The sequence below is a fragment of the Pleurodeles waltl genome, chromosome 3_1, assembly GCF_031143425.1.
Source record: "Pleurodeles waltl isolate 20211129_DDA chromosome 3_1, aPleWal1.hap1.20221129, whole genome shotgun sequence".
Lineage (NCBI taxonomy): Eukaryota > Metazoa > Chordata > Amphibia > Caudata > Salamandridae > Pleurodeles > Pleurodeles waltl.
Genome location: NC_090440.1, coordinates 1771229398 through 1771251802, shown reverse-complemented (window position 1 = coordinate 1771251802; position 22405 = coordinate 1771229398). Strand labels below are relative to the sequence as shown.

The window sequence follows — 22405 nt, the reverse complement described above, 5'->3', positions numbered from 1 at the left end:
AGGGTGCTACAAGTCAAGGCCATGCAGCAGAGATATTTAGGATCCGGTGGCAGATGGATGAGAGCAAATTCAGTTATTTCCAGGTGCCTGATTTGGCAAATATTTGACACTTGTTCGTAAAAGTAAATGATGGTGCTGGATCCACTGATCAGAGCAAATAAAGACCTTGTCTGCCTACAGCTTTAGTCAAGGGCAGCCATATTGCAACCTGTCAAACCTTGCCAAAGTCTCATGCATTGCCAACCCAACCAAACAAGAATACACCCTTTTCTCCATCCCACAAAGCTCTCAGATGAGACTCAGTTAATTCCTAACAACTCAATACCTTCTTAATTTCATCACAGAAACCACCTTTAGATCTCTAATTATGTTAGATTATGTTCTGATCTCATTGGTTTGTAATCATGGCTGTTTCTACCTCCTCCCTAGATGGCAACTGAACACAATACCATTTAATGATCTAGAAACTGTATTCCATCTGAAAAGATTTACCGAAGAATTCTTCACTACCAACAAACTACTTGAGATGTTTCTAAAGCAACTTTTGTCACAAAATGATAGCATTAGTTGCTATAACTACAATGCGATTGCCAAAGAATTGGAAGGCTTACTAATGAATAATAAGTATGTTAAAGATAGCTTACATTCAACATATAAAGAACACTTGAACTTGAAAATCGAATAAACAAAAGGGGCAATTGTTTCTGCTGATCACTTTCCCTTCAGTTTCAAATCCAGATATCCTATTAGTGAGAATAGAAGTGGGAAGCTACTTCCTATTTACTTCAAAACTAGTAAAAAGGAAAGTATGATCTTAATCATCAAAAATAAACAAGGGATTCTCAGATTTAAAGATACATACATCATTACAATCTTTAATGACTTATATGAAACTCACCAGCAAAAAAGCTTACTATAGAAGACCTCAACAAATCCCTTTTACACATTTAAAAGCACCAGCATCCCAGAAGTGGCATCATAGGCTTCTTGCCTCCAGAAAAAACACTTACCATCTAAGAAATTCAAAGAAGTAGCCAGCTCAAGAAATAGAAAGATCCAAACCTTCAAGAACTCTTTAACCATTTCAAATATTTCTCTGCACCATCTGGAACATTCGCCAAAGCTACAATTACGTTATTCCATTAGATGGAATAAGATCAAGAAGACCCACAAAATGAGTGCTTTCTTGTTACTTAATATGAACTTTAACATCATGGCCAAAATTCTTGCCACCTGCTTCATCCACATCATCTTCTTCCTAGTCCACCCGGGCCATTCAGGCTTTGTCAAAGGATGATATTTTCCATCCAATGCTTGCCAATATTATTTCCCAAGGGAGATGGACAAACATATTATCTGGTGTGCACCATAGTATTGAATTCTGAAAGTCTTTAATAGAGCAGAATGGGCTTACATTTTTAAATTCTTACAAAGGCAAGACATCCCTAATATGTTCACAAACTACTGTCTATATCAGTCCACAAGGATCAGTTATGACTAGCAGAGTACTCTGTGAGAAATTCTGCCTATCTAAAGCCACCAGGCAAGGCTGTCCCCTCTCTCCACTTCTCTTCATTTTAACTCTCAAATCACTGCAAGCCAGAATCAGACACCAGTGTATACAAGGTATTAAAACTAAGTCTCATGGATATATGCTGTCATCATATGCTGAGGACATTGTCGTTCAGCAGTGGCCCAGCAACAATGAATCCCCAACCTATCGAACAATTGGATCTACACCTTCTAATCAGCATATAAACTCAAGCAAGGCAAAACTGAAAATCTCCCCCTTTCTAAGATATGTTTTGTTTTAAAAGTCTATTTAAATAATGTAGTTTCAAATGGTGTCCTTCACAAATTACATACTTAGGTATGCCCTTGTCAAGACTGATAATACTTTGTTTAAAATAAGTATTATACGATATTAAGAGCAAAACCTTCAGCTGGTCCCCCATTAATCTGTACTGATAGGGGTCACGTAGACACCATAAAACTAATGATCACCTTTATTATCTTCTACACTCTATCGATGTTCCCACCTCAGTTTTGCCCATTAATCAATTAAATACTCTCTTTCTTTATATGGAGAGGCAATAAACCTAAGTTCTCTATTAACAAACTGCAACTACCAAAGAACGGTGGAGGAGTTATTTCCCACACTTCAGGACCTGTTGGCCCGCCATTAGATTAACTCAGACCAACTGTTGAATTTAAATGCTAACGGTCTAAACACACTTCCCCAGATAAAATATGGAAGCATCACTTACCTGTCCCCTAATTCTTCCTCTATTTCACTCTACAATTTTTAAAAACCTTTCTCCCCTCATGCCCATGCCTATGGCAACCATAAACATTATGTGCAGCTATAAAAAGCAGCTAGGGATACTCAAAACAGAATGGTTAAATAGTTGTCCTTTGGTGTAAAGCTAACATTCAAACCACTTGGTCACAATCTTTCTGGTCTTCATTGATTAAAAAAGGTATTGCTCTATCGGTGAGCTGTTTGAACAAGACCTTCCAATCTCATGTGATACTTTCCAAACGCAATACCACCTACAAAAAAATAGCTGAGAATGTTTATCAGAAAATCACTCAATATATCTTTCAAACTATTACCTCCATGAAGTTTCAATACAAACTACATGTGATTTTTTTCAAAGAAAACTGCCACTGAATGAGCCCATTGCCTCAACTTTTGAAAACTAAAAGATCACCACCAGCATCAATTTTGCCACCACCGAACTGTACCCTGACAATTGTACTAATCTGAAAAAGGGCCCAGCTGCTGTGTCTAATAAGCCTCCGTAATGCAGATTGTCCCCTTTCTAATACACAGATTATTTTGGTACCATCAACAGCTCTTTAAAGCAGGCCTCCTGACAAATGATAACTGCTGGCACTGTGGAGGAGAAAATGCTAACATAGAACACATGTTGTTCTACCCTGACCCAGTCACTTTCTGTTTCTGAGATTCTGAAGACATCACATTAATTATCATACCAAATAATAAATGTCCTCCTATCTCTTGCTCACACTGAACCCCAAACAAACTACAAAATAACTTTCTCAACCTTCTAACAGTGATTGACAGATAGAAAATTTCAAAACTCCAACCTTCTTTTTTTTCGTAATGGTGGCACACTATCTCCTCCATCCATACACTCAAAATTAAAGTAGCTGAATCAAATCCCCACATAATAACCTTAAGGATTTATGGACTCGCGTAACCAAAAATCCCAAGTAATTTATAATTGCCTATCTAATTGAATTAACTAGATGACTGTGATTCATATAATTCATACCCTTCATACAAATGTTTGTCAGAGGGATTTTTGGAATGCTGATCATCTTTTACGCATATGATATAAATTCTATTAGATTAATTTTCAAATGACTTTGACTCTTAGCAGCTTACATCTGCATATGTATTTTAAACAAAACAATATTGATGTGCTGAATCTTTTATTCTTGTTGATGATTTTCTACAATCAATAAACAATTAAAATCAAAAGAAAATTCCTATGTTGAAGGGAAGTCTTTTACACTACAGATCATTCTGGAAGGCACTCATGGAAGTGGGATTGAAAGTGTCCTGGTCTTGTGGTGATGATGCTGGCTTATCTCCAAATAACTTGAAAAATGGTGTAGGAAGTTGGCTCTGTATGTGCTATTTCAAAGTAAGGAATAGCATGCACAGAGTCCAAGGGTTCCCCTTAGAGGTAAAATAGTGGTAAAAAGAGATAATACTAATGCTCTATTTTGTGGTAGTGTGGTCGAGCAGTAGGCTTATCAAAGGAGTAGTGTTAAGCATTTGTTGTACATACACACAGGCAATAAATGAGGAACACACACTCAGAGACAAATCCAGCCAATAGGTTTTGTTATAGAAAAATATATTTTCTTAGTTTATTTTAAGAACCACAGGTTCAAATTCTACATGTAATATCTCATTTGAAAGGTATTGCAGGTAAGTACTTTAGGAACTTTGAATCATTACATTAGCATGTATACTTTTTACATAAAACACAATAAGCTGTTTTAAAAGTGGACACAGTGCAATTTTCACAGTTCCTGGGGGAGGTAAGTTTTTGTTAGTTTTGTCAGGTAAGTAAATCACTTACAAGTCTCAGGTTTGGGTCCAAGGTAGCCCACCGTTGGGGGTTCAGAGCAACCCCAAAGTTACCACACCAGCAGCTCAGGGCCGGTCAGGTGCAGAGGTCAAAGAGGTGCCCAAAACGCATAGGCTGCAATGGAGAGAAGGGGGTGCCCCGGTTCCGGTCTGCCAGCAGGTAAGTACCCGCGTCTTCGGAGGGCAGACCAGGGGGGTTTTGTAGGGCACCGGGGGGGACACAAGTCCACACAGAAAGTACACCCTCAGCAGCGCGGGGGCGGCCGGGTGCAGTGTGCAAACAAGCGTCGGGTTTCCTTTAGTTTTCAATGGGAGACCAAGGGGTCTCTTCAGCGATGCAGGCAGGCAAGGGGGGGGCTCCTCGGGGTAGCCACCACCTGGGCAAGGGAGAGGGCCTCCTGGGGGTCACTCCTGCACAGAAGTTCCGTTTCTTTAGGGGCTGGGGGCTGCGGGTGCAGGGTCTTTTCCAGCCGTCGGGAAATGGAGTTCAGACAGTCGCGGTCAGGGGGAGCCTGGGGATTCCCTCTGCAGGCGTCGCTGTGGGGGCTCAGGGGGGACAACTTTGGTTACTCACAGTCGTAGAGTCGCCGGAGGGTCCTCCCTGAGTTGGTTGTTCTCCACCAGTCGAGTCGGGGTCGCCGGGTGCAGTGTTGCAAGTCTCACGCTTCTTGCGGGGAGTTGCAGGGGTCTTTAAATCTGCTACTTGAAACAAAGTTGCAGTTCTTTTGGAGCAGTGCCGCTGTCCTCGGGAGTTTCTTGGTCTCTTGGAAGTAGGGCAGTCCTCTGAGGATTCAGAGGTCGCTGGTCCTGGAGAAAGCGTCGCTGGAGCAGGGTTCTTTAGAAGGCAGGAGACGGGCCGGTAGGACTGGGGCCAAAGCAGTTGGTGTCTTCTTTCTTCTTCTGCAGGGGTTTTCAGCTCAGCAGTCTTCTTCTTCGGTAAGTTGCAGGAATCTAAATTCTTAGGTTCAGGGAAGCCCTTAAATACTAAATTTAAGGGCGTGTTTAGGTCTGGGGGGTTAGTAGCCAATGGCTACTAGCCCTGAGGGTGGGTACACCCTCTTTGTGCCTCCTCCCAAGGGGAGGGGGTCACATCCCTAATCCTATTGGGGAATCCTCCATCTGCAAGATGGAGGATTTCTAAAAGTTAGAGTCACTTCAGCTCAGGACACCTTAGGGGCTGTCCTGACTGGCCAGTGACTCCTCCTTGTTTTTCTCATTATTTTCTCCGGCCTTGCCGCCAAAAGTGGGGGCCGTGGCCGGAGGGGGCGGGCAACTCCACTAGCTGGAGTGTCCTGCGGTGTTGGCACAAAGGGGTGAGCCTTTGAGGCTCACCGCCAGGTGTGACAGCTCCTGCCTGGGGGAGGTGTTAACATCTCCACCCAGTGCAGGCTTTGTTACTGGCCTCAGAGTGACAAAGGCACTCTCCCCATGGGGCCAGCAACATGTCTCGGTTGTGGCAGGCTGCTGGAACCAGTCAGCCTACACTGAACAATTGGGTAAAATACAGGGGGCATCTCTAAGATGCTCTCTGTGTGCATTTTTTAATAAATCCAACACTGGCATCAGTGTGGGTTTATTATTCTGAGAAGTTTGATACCAAACTTCCCAGTATTCAGTGTAGCCATTATGGAGCTGTGGAGTTCATTTTTGACAGACTCCCAGACCATATACTCTTATGGCTACCCTGCACTTACAATGTCTAAGGTTTTGCTTAGACACTGTAGGGGCATAGTGCTCATGCACTGGTGCCCTCACCTATGGTATAGTGCACCCTGCCTTAGGGCTGTAAGGCCTACTAGAGGGGTGACTTATCTATACTGCATAGGCAGTGTGAGGTTGGCATGGCACCCTGAGGGGAGTGCCATGTCGACTTACTCGTTTTGTTCTCATCAGCACACACAAGCTGGCAAGCAGTGTGTCTGTGCTGAGTGAGGGGTCCCCAGGGTGGCATAAGATATGCTGCAGCCCTTAGAGACCTTCCCTGGCATCAGGGCCCTTGGTACCAGGGGTACCAGTTACAAGGGACTTACCTGGATGCCAGGGTGTGCCAATTGTGGAATCAAAAGTACATTTTAGGTGAAAGAACACTGGTGCTGGGGCCTGGTTAGCAGGGTCCCAGCACACTTCTCAGTCAAGTCAGCATCAGTATCAGGCAAAAAGTGGGGGGTAACTGCAACAGGGAGCCATTTCTTTACACAAGCCCCCCCCAGCCCACAGGCCAGGAGACTCAGCCAAAGCTGGGAGAGTCTTCCTAGTCTGTCAGGCGAGGAAGAGTAGAGGAAATAGGCTGGTTTGTTGCAGGGCCTACTCTGCCTTACATCCTCCTGTTCAAGTCATTCCCTCTGGGGAACTGACCCACTTCCACAGTGATAGGACCTAGTCTGAATTGCCTCTTGTCTGTGCTTTTAGTGTCTTCACCCATTCTCTCTATTTTGGGGTTAGAGGTATCCACCTCTGCTAATCTTATCTTAGCCAGGGTCACCCCTAGCTTACCCACAGAGGTTACCCAGAGCTGGAGTAACCCCACCATGACCAACAGGGTCAGGGGGCCTAACTTGCTATTTGGCATGGGGTCTGACCACCATGCCAAGGATAGTGCAGCCATAAAGGCTAACACCCAGCAGAGGCCACTGACAGCTGTCAGTGCCCAGAACCACCCCTTTAGCTCTTCACCTACAAGGATAGGGGCTAAGTTACAGGCTTCTTTGGGTTCAGGGTGCCTGTCTGCTGTATTAGAGTGGGGGGTTACCACATCTTGTAGTAAACACCCTTCTTCCACTCTTTCTTCTGTTAGCTGAGGAGCCACCCACTCAGACTTAACAGTTGCCTGACTAGCCAGGACTTCTTGTGGGTCAGGTTGGACTTTATCAGAGCCACTTTTGGAGTTCTCCCCTACTGGAGCAGAATCTCCTTGGCTTGCTGGAACCTTGGCTAAAGGTTGTCCACCTTTCCTACTCTGTTTCCTTTTCTTTTTCTTCTGGGGCCTACTTGCATTTACTGCAGAGGCAGGAACTCCAGAATCCTTGGGAGAGGACTGGCACTGGACCAGTTCCTCTCTTGGGCTCTGACTAACCTCTGGGTAGTCATTTCCAAGGAGACAATCAAGGGGGAGGTCTGTACTGACTACCACCCTTCTCCAGCTAAAAGTCCCACCCACTTCTATGGGCACAAAAGCCACAGGCCTATCAGTGACCCTGTCTGGGCTAACTCTTACTCTGGCCATCTCACCTGGGATGTACTGGTTTGAGAACACCAGCCTGTCATGCACAATAGTGTGACTGGCACAAGTGTCTCTCAGGGCAGTGGCTGGGATTCCATTCACCAGTAGGTGGTGGAAGTGTCTACTTCCCTCTGGAATCTCCAACTCACCTGTTGGGCCCTTTTTCCAGTTGAAGGCTATGAAGACCTCCTCATCTGAGGAGTCATCCCCAATGGCTACACTGGTCACCCCTGGGATTTTGCTAGGGGGTTTGTTTTTGGGACAAGAAGTGTCCTTGGTGTGGTGCCCTGTCTGTCTACAGTTATGGCACCATGCCTTAGTGGCATCCCAGTTCTTACCCTGGTACCCACCTTTGTTTTCAGTTGTGTCTCGGGGCCCACCCACCTGGTCTGGTTTTTGGGGGCCGACAGAGGACTCTTTTTCTTTGTTTCTAGTGTCACCCACTTTCTCCTGAGGAGGTTTTGTAACCCCTTTCTTTTGGTCACCCCCAGTGGAAGTTTTGGTTACCCTAGTCTTGACCCAGTGGTCTGCCTTCTTTCCCAATTCTTGGGGAGAAATTGGACCTAGGTCTACCAGATACTTATGCAACTTTTCATTGAAGCAGTTACTTAAAATGTGTTCTTTCATAAACAATTTATAAAGCCCAACATAGTCATGCACTTCATTTCCAGTTACCCAACCATCCAGTGTTTTTACTGAGTAGTCAACAAAATCAACCCAGGTCTGGCTCGAGGATTTTTGAGCCCCCCTGAATCTAATTCTATACTCCTCAGTGGAGAATCCAAAGCCCTCAATCAGGGTTCCCTTCATGAGGTCATAAGATTCTGCATCTTTTCCAGAGAGTGTGAGGAGTCTATCCCTACACTTTCCAGTGAACATTTCCCAAAGGAGAGCACCCCAGTGAGATTTGTTCACTTTTCTGGTTTCACAAGCCCTCTCAAAAGCTGTGAACCATTTGGTGATGTCATCACCATCTTCATATTTAGTTACAATCCCTTTGGGGATTTTCAACATGTCAGGAGAATCTCTGACCCTATTTATGTTGCTGCCACCATTGATGGGTCCTAGGCCCATCTCTTGTCTTTCCCTTTCTATGGCTAGGATCTGTCTTTCCAAAGCCAATCTTTTGGCCATCCTGGCTAACTGGATGTCCTCTTCACTGGAGTTATCCTCAGTGATTTCAGAGGTGCTGGTCCCTCCTGTGAGGGAGCCAGCATCTCTGACTAGTATTTTTGGAGTCAGGGCTTGAGAAGCCCTGTCCTCCCTAGATAGGACTGGTAGGGGGGAATCTTCCTCCAATTCACTATCATCTTCATCTGTGTTATCCACTGAGGGGTTGGCTCTATCATACTCTGCCAACAGCTCCTGGAGCTGTAGTTTGGTAGGTCTGGAGCCCATTGTTATTTTTCTTATTTTACAGAGTGACCTTAGCTCTTTCATCTGGAGATGGAGGTAAGGTGTGGTGTCGAGTTCCACCACATTCATATCTGTACTAGACATTATTCTTCTAAAAGTTGGAATGCTTTTTAAGAATCTAAAACTGGTTCTAGAATCTAATTCAAACTTTTACAAACTTTTAAACTCTAAAAGAAATGCTAACAGGGACTAACACAAGGCCCTAGCAGGACTTTAAAGAATTTAGAAAAATTTCAAATTGCAAAAAATCAATTTCTAATGACAATTTTTGGAATTTGTCGTGTGATCCGGTATTGGCTGAGTAGTCCAGCAAATGCAAAGTCTTGTATCCCACCGCTGATCCACCAACGTAGGAAGTTGGCTCTGTATGTGCTATTTCAAAGTAAGGAATAGCATGCACAGAGTCCAAGGGTTCCCCTTAGAGGTAAAATAGTGGTAAAAAGAGATGATACTAATGCTCTATTTTGTGGTAGTGTGGTCGAGCAGTAGGCTTATCAAAGGAGTAGTGTTAAGCATTTGTTGTACATACACACAGGCAATAAATGTGGAACACACACTCAGAGACAAATCCAGCCAATAGGTTTTGTTATAGAAAAATATATTTTCTTAGTTTATTTTAAGAACCACAGGTTCAAATTCTACATGTAATATCTCATTTGAAAGGTATTGCAGGTAAGTACTTTAGGAACTTTGAATCATTACATTAGCATGTATACTTTTTACATAAAACACAATAAGCTGTTTTAAAAGTGGACACAGTGCAATTTTCACAGTTCCTGGGGGAGGTAAGTTTTTGTTAGTTTTGTCAGGTAAGTAAATCACTTACAAGTCTCAGGTTTGGGTCCAAGGTAGCCCACCGTTGGGGGTTCAGAGCAACCCCAAAGTTACCACACCAGCAGCTCAGGGCCGGTCAGGTGCAGAGGTCAAAGAGGTGCCCAAAACGCATAGGCTGCAATGGAGAGAAGGGGGTGCCCCGGTTCCGGTCTGCCAGCAGGTAAGTACCCGCTTCTTCGGAGGGCAGACCAGGGGGGTTTTGTAGGGCACCGGGGGGGACACAAGTCCACACAGAAAGTACACCCTCAGCAGCGCGGGGGCGGCCGGGTGCAGTGTGCAAACAAGCGTCGGGTTTCCTTTAGTTTTCAATGGGAGACCAATGGGTCTCTTCAGCGATGCAGGCAGGCAAGGGGGGGGCTCCTCGGGATAGCCACCACCTGGGCAAGGGAGAGGGCCTCCTGGGGGTCACTCCTGCACAGAAGTTCCGTTTCTTTAGGGGCTGGGGGCTGCGGGTGCAGGGTCTTTTCCAGCCGTCGGGAAATGGAGTTCAGACAGTCGCGGTCAGGGGGAGCCTGGGGATTCCCTCTGCAGGCGTCGCTGTGGGGGCTCAGGGGGGACAACTTTGGTTACTCACAGTCGTAGAGTCGCCGGAGGGTCCTCCCTGAGTTGGTTGTTCTCCACCAGTCGAGTCGGGGTCGCCGGGTGCAGTGTTGCAAGTCTCACGCTTCTTGCGGGGAGTTGCAGGGGTCTTTAAATCTGCTACTTGAAACAAAGTTGCAGTTCTTTTGGAGCAGTGCCGCTGTCCTCGGGAGTTTCTTGGTCTCTTGGAAGTAGGGCAGTCCTCTGAGGATTCAGAGGTCGCTGGTCCTGGAGAAAGCGTCGCTGGAGCAGGGTTCTTTAGAAGGCAGGAGACGGGCCGGTAGGACTGGGGCCAAAGCAGTTGGTGTCTTCTTTCTTCTTCTGCAGGGGTTTTCAGCTCAGCAGTCTTCTTCTTCGGTAAGTTGCAGGAATCTAAATTCTTAGGTTCAGGGAAGCCCTTAAATACTAAATTTAAGGGCGTGTTTAGGTCTGGGGGGTTAGTAGCCAATGGCTACTAGCCCTGAGGGTGGGTACACCCTCTTTGTGCCTCCTCCCAAGGGGAGGGGGTCACATCCCTAATCCTATTGGGGAATCCTCCATCTGCAAGATGGAGGATTTCTCAAAGTTAGAGTCACTTCAGCTCAGGACACCTTAGGGGCTGTCCTGACTGGCCAGTGACTCCTCCTTGTTTTTCTCATTATTTTCTCCGCCCTTGCCGCCAAAAGTGGGGGCCGTGGCCGGAGGGGGCGGGCAACTCCACTAGCTGGAGTGTCCTGCGGTGTTGGCACAAAGGGGTGAGCCTTTGAGGCTCACCGCCAGGTGTGACAGCTCCTGCCTGGGGGAGGTGTTAGCATCTCCACCCAGTGCAGGCTTTGTTACTGGCCTCAGAGTGACAAAGGCACTCTCCCCATGGGGCCAGCAACATGTCTCGGTTGTGGCAGGCTGCTGGAACCAGTCAGCCTACACTGAACAATTGGGTAAAATACAGGGGGCATCTCTAAGATGCTCTCTGTGTGCATTTTTTAATAAATCCAACACTGGCATCAGTGTGGGTTTATTATTCTGAGAAGTTTGATACCAAACTTCCCAGTATTCAGTGTAGCCATTATGGAGCTGTGGAGTTCGTTTTTGACAGACTCCCAGACCCTATACTCTTATGGCTACCCTGCACTTACAATGTCTAAGGTTTTGCTTAGACACTGTAGGGGCATAGTGCTCATGCACTGGTGCCCTCACCTATGGTATAGTGCACCCTGCCTTAGGGCTGTAAGGCCTACTAGAGGGGTGACTTATCTATACTGCATAGGCAGTGTGAGGTTGGCATGGCACCCTGAGGGGAGTGCCATGTCGACTTACTCGTTTTGTTCTCATCAGCACACACAAGCTGGCAAGCAGTGTGTCTGTGCTGAGTGAGGGGTCCCCAGGGTGGCATAAGATATGCTGCAGCCCTTACAGACCTTCCCTGGCATCAGGGCCCTTGGTACCAGGGGTACCAGTTACAAGGGACTTACCTGGATGCCAGGGTGTGCCAATTGTGGAATCAAAAGTACATTTTAGGTGAAAGAACACTGGTGCTGGGGCCTGGTTAGCAGGGTCCCAGCACACTTCTCAGTCAAGTCAGCATCAGTATCAGGCAAAAAGTGGGGGGTAACTGCAACAGGGAGCCATTTCTTTACAAATGGCATTTAACATTTTTAATGTGCCCCCTTTCAAAGTACATGAAAAACAATAATGATAACTTGACACCATTTCCAACAGCACATTCTATACTGACACTTCTTATGACACCATCTCCTGTACGGATGCCTGTATCATGGTTTGTGCGCTTTTTGGGTCATGACTTTGGAAGAAGTTAGCACTGATGCTTGTAGCATACATAATATACTTAAGTGGGGGCACACAACAGAGTGAAAGGGAGATAGCATTTCTAAGAGAAAAAACACACCCTCTGTTTCCATGTGAATGACCACTAGTGTTCTTTTGCATCTCTTGTAGTGGCCTTTCTGAAAAGCTGGGGAAGAATCAAGAGTCAAATTCTGTGTTTTTTGTTTTGTGTTTTACAAACATTTTTAACCACCTCTATTCAATAGACCAGATCAAGATATGAATAAAAAAAAAGAAGCAGTAACATGGATCCTTAAAAGATGTCATTGTAGGATTTACTTTCTTCCTGTTGAATTTACTAATGTTTTCCAAAATTGTCTCTTTATATTAACCATAACAGGTGAGACTTTACTGCTGCAGTCCCCTCTCCACTGAACAACAAATACTTATAATGTCTACAGCTAGGACGGGGCTCCGCCTGGCAACCTGTTTGCTGAACATCTCAGAGGCCCGCAAGAAAGATGTGGTGGAGAGCATTGCACGAGCTGCAGTTTCTGATCACTGTGGTAAGATTGCCAAATACTGTACTTATAGATTGCCTAGCTTGGTAGAGCAGACTGGCATACATGATTGAGGTAACAGTCAATGGATTAGAAGGGTGAGTTTGAGGCAAGACTGGATTACAGGGTGTGTGTTCTCTTTAGGGAAAAGGGATTTTTAAAGAAGGGGTAAAACATATACAAGTAAGTACCTAAAGGGAGGGAGGACAGAGGCTGAGGTCTGTAGTAGGCAGGAACAGGCTATGATCAAGAAACTAAAAGTCTATAAAAGTAAACTGTTACATAACACATGTATTACTAAAAAAATGAGACAACAGACAATTGAGACAATGGACTAACTATTATTCATCATAGTTTTTATGCTCCTTGGATAGTGATCTCTATATGAGGTGAAAGGGTTTCGCAAGAAAGCAAGGAGCAGATTAATCTTACGGAAAATGCAAGACACCAAGCAGTTCCCATTGAGAAAAAACGCTGGGTGGTTCTTTGTGCTAGAAGCAAAAGCTCTGGGGTCTAACTTGCACTCTTAGTAGAAAGGCAATAAAGATTAAAATGCAGACAGACAAGATAACAAAGAGTTCTGATGGATACAACTACCTGTGGATTCCTCACCTAAAGAATTTTCCCCACGCGCCAGCTTTCGACTGAACTTTTCTTCTAGCTCTGCACGTCAACGATGACGTTACAATTGCCCGACTCCCATGCGACGCCGTATGACGTCATCCAGGCAATAAGAGGAACTCGTCGACGTGCAGACGCCAGTTCCCTTTTTTCCGTGCCTTCGAGTAATTTTTTTTTTTCTTCGAGGCTACCAGGGAGCTACAGTTTCACTTCGGTGTAACAATGTCGCAGCCTAGGAAGTCAGGTTTTATACCCTGTAGGGAGTGTGGAGGTCGGATGTCGGTCACGGACCCACACGACAATTGCTTGTGGTGTCTCAGTTCTGACCACTAAGTCAAAGCATGTGGTTCATGTCAATGCATGAATCCAAAGGCCCTGAAGGAGCGGGAGGCCAAGTTGTTCCTGGCACGGTCGAAGAAGAAGAAGGAGAAACATCATCACCAGAAATCTTCTTCTAAGTCCTCGAGATCCCATCGGCGCCATCGAGACTCTCGGCGCCGGCATGGATCACGGCACCGGTCGAGCAAGGACCGCTCCTGTTTGAGGTCGCCATCGGCTCGGCGTCGACCGATTTGGGAGATCAGCCCAACTGTTACACCTCTGCCTCCGACGACTCCAGCTTCACCGACATCTCCACTGTTGGTTTTTGAGGTTGATCCGCATCAGGAGCCGAGGGCTTCTCTGGTGCAGATGGAGATGCCTGAGCCGACACCGGCTCCGCCTCAAGCACCGGCTCCACAAAGTTGTGGGAGTCAATAACATCGGACTCTTGGGTCACCGACATTGTGGGGAAAGGTTATACTCTTCCCTTTCGGGAGTTTCCACCTCCCATCCCTCCCCGCCCATCCTTCTGTTCGGAAGACCATCTTCTGTTACTACAACAGGAAGTGCTATTCCTTTTGTCGAAAGGCGCAGTGGAGGTTGTTCCAGAGCAGGAGAGTGGTCAGGGCTGCTATTCAAGATACTTCCTAATCCCCAAAAAAGATGGTCGGTTGAGGCCAATCCTGGACCTGAGGATTTTGAATTAGTTCCTCAAGTGGGAAACGTTCAAGAGGCTGACCCTGTCACAGGTTCTTTTGGCGTTGAACGAAGGAGATTGGATGGTGTCTGTCGACTTGCAGGATGCTTACTTCCATATCCCGATCCTCAAGCCGCACAGGAAGTATCTCCGGTTTGTGGTGGGGTCGCAACACTATCAGTTTGCGTACCTTCCGTTTGGTCTTACTTCGGCACCTCGAGTCTTCACAAAGGTGATGGCAGTGGTTGCAGCAGAGCTCAGAAGAAGGGGGATAGCGGTATTTCCTTATCTGGATGATTGGTTGATGAAAGCCAAGTCTCCGGAGCTCTTGCGGCATCACTTGCAGTCAACAACTCAGTTGTTGTTCGATCTGGGCTTTTCGGTGAACGTGCCCAAATCTCACCTAGAGCCCTCTCAGCGCCTCCTGTTCATAGGGGCAGTGCTGGACACAACATTGAATCGGGCCTTTCCTCCGCCGCAGCGGATTCAGGACATTCAGGCGTTGATTCCAATGTTTCAGAATGTAGCGCTCGCTCCAGTCTTCAAGGTCCTTCGTCTGCTCGGTCTGTTCACTTCTTGCATTCTGCTGGTCACTCATGCACGCTGGCATATGAGGGCTCCTCAGTGGTGCGTCCGCAGGCAGTGGTTTCAACACAAAGGAGATCTCGAAGAATCGATAAGGATCTCCAGAGACGCTGCAGTGGATCTTCGATGGTGGGCTGCGGTCGGCACCCTTTCTCAAGGAAGGCCGTTCTCGCTGCCTCCTCCAGTGGCCACAGTTATAACGGATGCCTCCACTCTAGGGTGGTTAGCTCATCTGGGGGGCCTGGAGGTCAAAGGTCGTTGGTCTCCAGTGGAACAGAGGTTTCACATCAATCTGTTGGAATTGCAGGCGATACGTCTGGCTCTCAAGGCCTTCCTCCCTTCCCTTCGCAGTCAGCCAGTTCAGGTCCTGACAGACAACACTACCGCGATGTGGTATATAAACAAGCAGGGAGGAGTGGGGTCGTACCTTCTCTGCAGAGAAGCTGTTCAGCTCTGGTCCTGGGTTCAGGACCATCGGATTTGCTTGGTAGCAAACCATTTGGCCGGAGTTCTGAACGTGCGTGCGGACGATATCAGTCGGCGCATCTCGAACGATCACGAGGGGTGTCTTCATCCAGATCTGGTCCTTTACATCTTCTAGAGGTGGGGATATCCACAGATAGATCTGTTTGCCACTCAGTAGAACGTGCACTGCCCGTCATTCTGCAGCCTCCAGTATCCGATCCAAGGAGCTTTAGGGGATGCGTTTCAGATGTCCTTGAAGGGTCAGTTGCTTTACGCGTTTCCTCCCATACCCTTGATTCCTCGGGTTCTGAGGAAGATCCGCCAAGACCGGGCCCAAGTCATCTTGATAGCCAAGAAGGGTGTGGTATTCAGACCTTCTCCAACTCTCTCTGTACCCTCCGCTCCGTCTCCCTTACAGGGCAGACCTCCTCTCGCAGTCGCAGGGGCAGGTTCTACACCCCCACCTCCAGAGCCTGCACCTTTATGCCTGGAGATAGAACGGGGCAATCTGAGTTCCTTTTCTCTCCCGCCTGAGGTGGTGGAAGTTATATTATCGGCCAGGCGACACTCCACCAAATCTATCTATGCAAGCAGGCGGTCTAGATTTGTGATTTGGTTTGGAGAGAACCATATTGATCCCTTAAGGGCCCACTTATCTGACATCCTGTTGTTTGCTTTATCCTTGGCACATAGGGGTTGTGCAGTTGCCACTGTTTAGGGTTAGTTATCCGTGCTGTTGGCTTTTCTGTGCCTTCCAGACCAACCATCTCTGTTTAAGTTGCCTATTGTGTTGAGGTTTAATAAGAGTCTCACTAATAAGTTTCCGCCCACTCCGTTTGTTATGCCACAGTGGGATCTTAACTTAGTATTGACCTTTCTTATGGGTTCACCGTTTGAACCAATGCACTCTTGTCCATTGAGGCTTTTGGTTTTGAAGACTGTTTTTCTGTTGGCTATAACATCAGCTAGAAGAGTGAGTGAGCTCCAGGCTCTTAGTGTAGAACCCCCATATACTTCCTTTTACAGGGACAAAGTGGTGTTAAGGACCAAGGCGGATTTCCTTCCGAAGGTTGTTACACCCTTTCATTTGGGACAGTCCATCACTCTCTCTTCCTTCTATCCTCCACCTCATCCATCCAGGGAGGAAGAGAGGTTTCACCGACTTGATCCAAGAAGAGCGTTAAGCTTCTTCGTCAACAGGACGAGGGAGTTCAGACAAGACGATCAGCTCTTCGACGGTTACGTGGGGAAGAGGAGAGGCAAAGCTGTCCACAAGAGAACGCTTTCCAGGTGGGTCATTATTTGCATCAAGTTATGTTATTCTTTAGCAAAGAAAGAACCTCCTGTGGGTCTCCGAGCCCATTCCATCATGACTAAGGCTGCTTCATCGGCCTTGGCTAGAGGTTTTCCTGTGGTTGACATCTGCAAAGCGGCAACTTGGGCATCCCTCCACACTTTTGCCAAGCATTATTGTTTGGACTCTGAAGTTAGGAAGGATGGCCATTTTGCACGCTCAGTACTGCTTTGGGACTCTGTTCTTTAGGTGAGGAATCCACAGGTAGTTGTATCCATCAGAAGAACAAGTTACTTACCTTCGGTAACGCCTTTTCTGGTGGATACACTAGCTGCCTGTGGATTCCTCACGGTCCCACCCGCCTCCCCGTTGCCTGACTGGTCTTACCACGAATTCCTTGGGTGAGTGCCCGTATATTGTACATATGTATATACTGATGCAATGATTTATATATATGTATGTAGTTGTTTCTGTATATATATTTTAAAAAAGAAAAGAAAGAGAAAACATGTGTATATATGTATATATTTATGCACATATTTCGTATTGTTTATTTCTATTGGTTATGTTTCATTTTAGTGAAATAAATTGTTGGTATATAAGTTTGATTGATGTGTTCATATCACATCTGTAATGTCAATGTTCTCCTGTTCGCCTCAAAGGCACGTAAAAAATGGTTATAACTGACGTCTGCACGTCAATGAGGTACTCTTATTGCCTGGATGACGTCATACGGCGTCGCGTGGGAGTCGGGCAATTGTGACGTCATCGTCGACGTGCAGAGCTAGAAGTAAATTTCAGTTGAAAGCTGGCGTGTGGAGAAAATTCTTTAGGTGAGGAATCCACAGGTAGCTAGTGTATCCACCAGAAAAGGCGTTACCGAAGGTAAGTAACTTCTTCAAACAGTGGTATGAACACAAAAAAAGGAACTGGGCGCTTGGAAAAGGAGGACTGGAATTAATGGCAGAAGTAGGACTGGAATACATTGAACATAAGGCAAGGAGTTTATGTGTAACACAACAGATCTGGAAGAGTTCAGACAAGGCATAAGTACAGTGACTACCACAGGGAGGAAGGAAAACAAGAGATAGAAACTGAATAAAAAGGCAAAATTGGAAAGCAGCAGCAGGGATGCGACAGAGCATAAGGATACTCAACAACCAAGTCAGTTGGGAACCTCTCGGCTTATCAGGCTGAAATAGCAGGAGGCTCAGGGGAAGAGCACAGGTGCAGGTAGAAAACCAGGTGCAAGGAATAATCTAGATGTGAGGAATCCGAGAACCACTAATGAAGGGAAGGCTGGACTGGAACATGAAAAGAGCAAGACCAGCAAAGCCAGTAGGCACAATACAGGGAACAGGAAAGCCAGGAACAACGTATGAATCAGAGACGAGAGTGAATAGCTTAGAAGACATGTATAAAAGGGTCAGAAAGGCCGTAGGTTCCAGGAATCAAAATGGAGAATAGAGCACCACCACCAAGATGTGATCGGGCAGGGTTTGGAGACGGAAATGATAACAAAGACCATGATGCATTAGGAAGATGGTCTGCAAGACAGGCCTCAGATGCGATGTGGTGCTGGGAATGCAAGGGGTAAAGATTTCTATCATGTTGTGATGTAACATCTGAACTCCCGTGCCCTTGTGAGCACCACCTGATGACGGTATCCTTACAGCAACAAGTGGAGATGTGTAGGGAGCATGCCTTGCTGTCTGTCAATCAGTATTGTCAGGTTCTGATTCCGCTGCAGCAGTATATACTGTAGAAAACAGTGTATAGATTGGGAACATTTACTTTCTCAGGCAAGGCAAGATATTAAAGTATTCAATGGAAGAGGACTTTTACTTCCAGAACGGAATGTCACAGGGACATTATTAAGAATAAGACCTGATTTTTCCCACAGAAGGTGGCCGGTGTTTAAGACAATTTTCCTGGAAGTGTTGGAGAGAAAGCTAGCAAATGAAATTAAACAAAAGATCAACGACAGACAACGCACCAGTGGGACAGTGCAGGCAAATGGCTAAACCTGAAAATATGAAGCATGGGTTTGTTAATAGTAGAGATGGAATTGAGCAAAACAGTTGAGAGTAGCGGTTGATAAATATGCCATCAAGTTCTGTGTTTCTGACTTTGTGAGTCACGTATTTATGATTGCCATTTCGACTATTGGCTGCATACATCATGAAATGATAATGTGACAGTGGGCACACAAAAAGCTGATGAAGTGTGGAAGATTGCTGCATAGCCAGTTACACAGCTGTGCTAAAACGTCTTGTGGCACTGCCAAGGGGAAGAGCACCATTCTGGAACCGTGCAGATATCTTGCACCTCCTTTAAATCCTTGTGATGTAGCCATACTCAGTGCTCCTATGCTTTCACAGATGTTCATTCTGTCAGATGTTTTCTGTTTGTAAGCTCTCTCCTGCATTCCCCAGTCTTTTAGTGATCCGGTGGGATCAATGTCTTTGATCAAGCACTAACCTCCATTCACCTTCCAGATTGTAGTCCAAATATCTCATATGTTTCCTCTAAGCATGACTATTAAACTATCAGATAGTGATAAAACTGAATAAAAAATATTAAATTACTTCACCTAAAAGATGACTCACAAATAGGAAAACTACTCATTGCAATGGGTCATTGAAAAGAAACATCCACCATTATCAAATTTCATAACACGCAGACCATGGGTGAAAGTCCGCAGCTAGCATCCACCAACAACCATGAGCTATAGTTGTACGTGTTCTTGCTAATAAATGCTCTCAGTTGTCTTCAGAGATTACAAAGCAAAAGCTTATAAAATCACCTAGGTGGTGTTCTTTGAAGGGGATTGCCAGAGTCATAAGGGTAAGGATACCCCTGCAGTTGCATATAAATAATATTTTCTGTCTGTAGAAGAGGCTGAGCCTACCAGCAGGCCTGAAAAGTAAGAACATGGGCACATTTTATAGAGAGAAGAGAGTGGAGGGACTGTTCTAAACACAACCAAATGAATGGAGATGGAGACTTATTTTCACACATAATTCCACTAATGTGGTTATCCTGACTCGAATGCAAAAAAGAAATCTGTGTAATGCGTGTATCCCAGTTCACAGATCAACATAATTTTCCCTGATATATCTTGTTGACTTTTGTATTTATTTGTAGTTGAAAGTAAGCCATTTCCGGGCTATTTGAATATTCTCTCCGTTTTGCTAGAACTTTCCCTGTTCGGAACAAGTTTTCCCAAATGCAAAATGTCGAGTTTACATGCTATTGAGTTAGAAATAATGAGGTTATTTTGAACAGTAATACATCAACAAGGAGTGCAAGAAACTCCTTGACATTCATATGAAAAATAAATAGGTTCTTAATCTGAAGAAAATACATTCATTCAGGAAAACACATGAACAGATATTTAAATTAGAAAATGTACTACTAAAAATAAAAATAAAAAGATTAAATACATAATAGTAAGTGAAAACCCATCGTTATAACTCCATATAGCATACTGTAAAATATGTTAAAAATGCCAATTGATTGTAATAGTTTTAAGCTTTCTGATAGAACATCAGAGATGTAAGTGAAAGCAGAAACAGCTGAAAGTGCTTAGGAAGTGGTTGCTAAATTTCAGTTTGTAAAGAAAAAGAAAAGTAACAGGCCTTTTAAAATGATAGAAATATAATTGTTCTAAAGAACATCACGTCTGATCACAGTCAAATACAAAAAAAAGAATTAAGAGACGCAGTTTGTGTATTTTCATTAAAAATACACCAGTGGAAACCAGTGGAGCACAAAGGGGTACATGAAACGAGAGGCAGGGCTAAATAGCACATTATGAGAGATGGAATAGATGGTACACGTACATCATATAAGGTTACATTAGTTGTGGGTACGTAGTGAAAAAGGAAGAAATTGCTAAATGCATGAACACAAGAAACTCAACGTGTCAAATCATAAGAAAAAGCACTAGGAGCCAAACAGGTAAATTCTATTGTTCTTTATGTAGGCAGTGAATTACGTATTTATTTTAATAAAATGTTCAATTTGTGACCTAAAGAACAGTGATGCAAAGGTAGTGGTGTTTTAGCTTTTTGTGAAATATGCTATCGCCATAATGTGTATTTGCTCATGGTGTGATATTTTTCTTCTGTTTTTTGACGATTATATTTATTAATATAATTATCACCACAGTATTAGTAATAATAATATTACTGTTATAGTTGTGTTAGGTAGCCCGAAGAGCTTTATTTTCATAACAAACCAATTAAAACATGTCCTAGGAAAGCATGTATCTTTATATCCTTCTTATTGTTAATGACACAGCAACGTAGGAGGAGGCCAGTTGCAGCAGTCAGCATCTAAGCATACAGCAATAGAAGATAGTGTGTCAGAATGCCAAGGGTGGGAATTCTTCACCGACAATAAATAAGGGTGGACACAGTAATTAAAGTACTAATTAGAGCTTGGAAATGCAAGTTCAACAGAAAATAACAAACATGTTGATAAGAGGTAAAGGAAAACAAAAAGGAAGAAGAAAATAAAATCTAAATTCTAATTTTATATCTGGTTGCAGCATGCAAGTAATTCAATTGCACGAAACAGCTGTGTTGCACTGTTGGAATGTGGGCAGATTATCCTAGACTTTAGAACAAAATTGTGGTAATGCACATTTTCTTGGGGTTTTCTGTGTGGCAGTAGTTTACCGTAATGATGTATTGCAATCATAGCACAGGTCGCAATCTATTTCGAGTAAGCATATTTTAATGGCGATTGTTATGATTTAGTTTAGCTAAGAGTTCTTGGCATGTGATAGTGACTGAGCCCAAGAATGACACAAATTATCTTGATTATAGCCAAGGCAGTGCGGCAGTATTTCTGCTTTTGAAAAGATCTACTATTGCCGGAATTAAAACACACCTTTTTATCACTGTGCTGTGCCCTGATCGAGAACAGTTAGTGCGTGAATCCAACATAATGGTTGATCTCAAGAAGGAGCATCTCAGTCCTTCATATTAGTGTCAGGGTGGATCAAGGAACAGAGTAAAAATAGCAAAAGAACTCATTTAGTAGGCTGTTCTGTTGCCGCCCTCCAGTGTCTGACCTTACCTATGCACTGAGAGGTACTCATCTTGGCGAACAATTAAAGAAGGATAAGAGTCCCCATGTGTTATGTTCTCCGTTCCTACCTACCGTATCGAAGGATGTCTGCAGGTGCCATGCTTTGATCATTGAGGTAAGACAGTTCTACAGTCAGTATTCCTGTGTTTTACAGCCGGAATATCAGTGCGCCTAGTGATGTGGAACATATTATCTACTTATGACCTGTTCTCATTAAGAAATAACTTTTTATAGTTGACTGCTTTTAGAGCTTCTAAACTGCATGCTGTCCATATTGTCACTGCGGTACCTATACTTGCTTGTTGAATATTGTGAATCAAACAGGAGGGGAACTTAAGAAATGTTTTAATTTGTTTAGCTATTTAGTTTCTTAATCAAGCCTATTTGTTAAGATGTTCCATAAACGACACAATCCTTTTATAAGTGTCCACGAAAAGACTTTATTGCATAAACGGCACCAACCGAGATTAGCAGCTAACCCTTCATCTGGTCAACTCCAACGATCTCACCAGAACATTCCTCACTAACATTCCGAGATGACTCATCCCATAGGTAAATGACTTTATAACATTCGAAGACCAACTTACTACATTTCCCTTTCCACAATGACTAATATATAGTGTAAAATAAAAACTCGGAATAAGTGCAATGGTAAAATCAGTGAAAAATAACTTATAGAAAAAAATAGTGCAGACACTTAAGAGATAAAGGAATAAACAAAAATAAGGTTATTAATGATACAGCAAATGATTAATATGATAACAGTTCATAGCACAGAATACCAACAAAACATCAGCAGTTAGTACAAGAATATAGAATA

The 22405-nt window shown here is 44.4% G+C and overlaps 1 protein-coding gene across 9 annotated transcripts in view; it reads left to right on the top strand.

Moving 5' to 3' along the window:
- The window catches only part of FTCDNL1 (formiminotransferase cyclodeaminase N-terminal like), a 534412-nt gene that overhangs the window by 72289 nt on the left and 439718 nt on the right, over nucleotides 1–22405 (top strand). For all 9 annotated transcript variants that reach the window (XM_069225764.1, XM_069225763.1, XM_069225765.1 and 6 more), the window contains one exon: nucleotides 12343–12508. In XM_069225764.1, the coding sequence (XP_069081865.1) occupies nucleotides 12343–12508 (166 nt within the window). The remainder of the gene's footprint in view (nucleotides 1–12342; nucleotides 12509–22405) is intronic.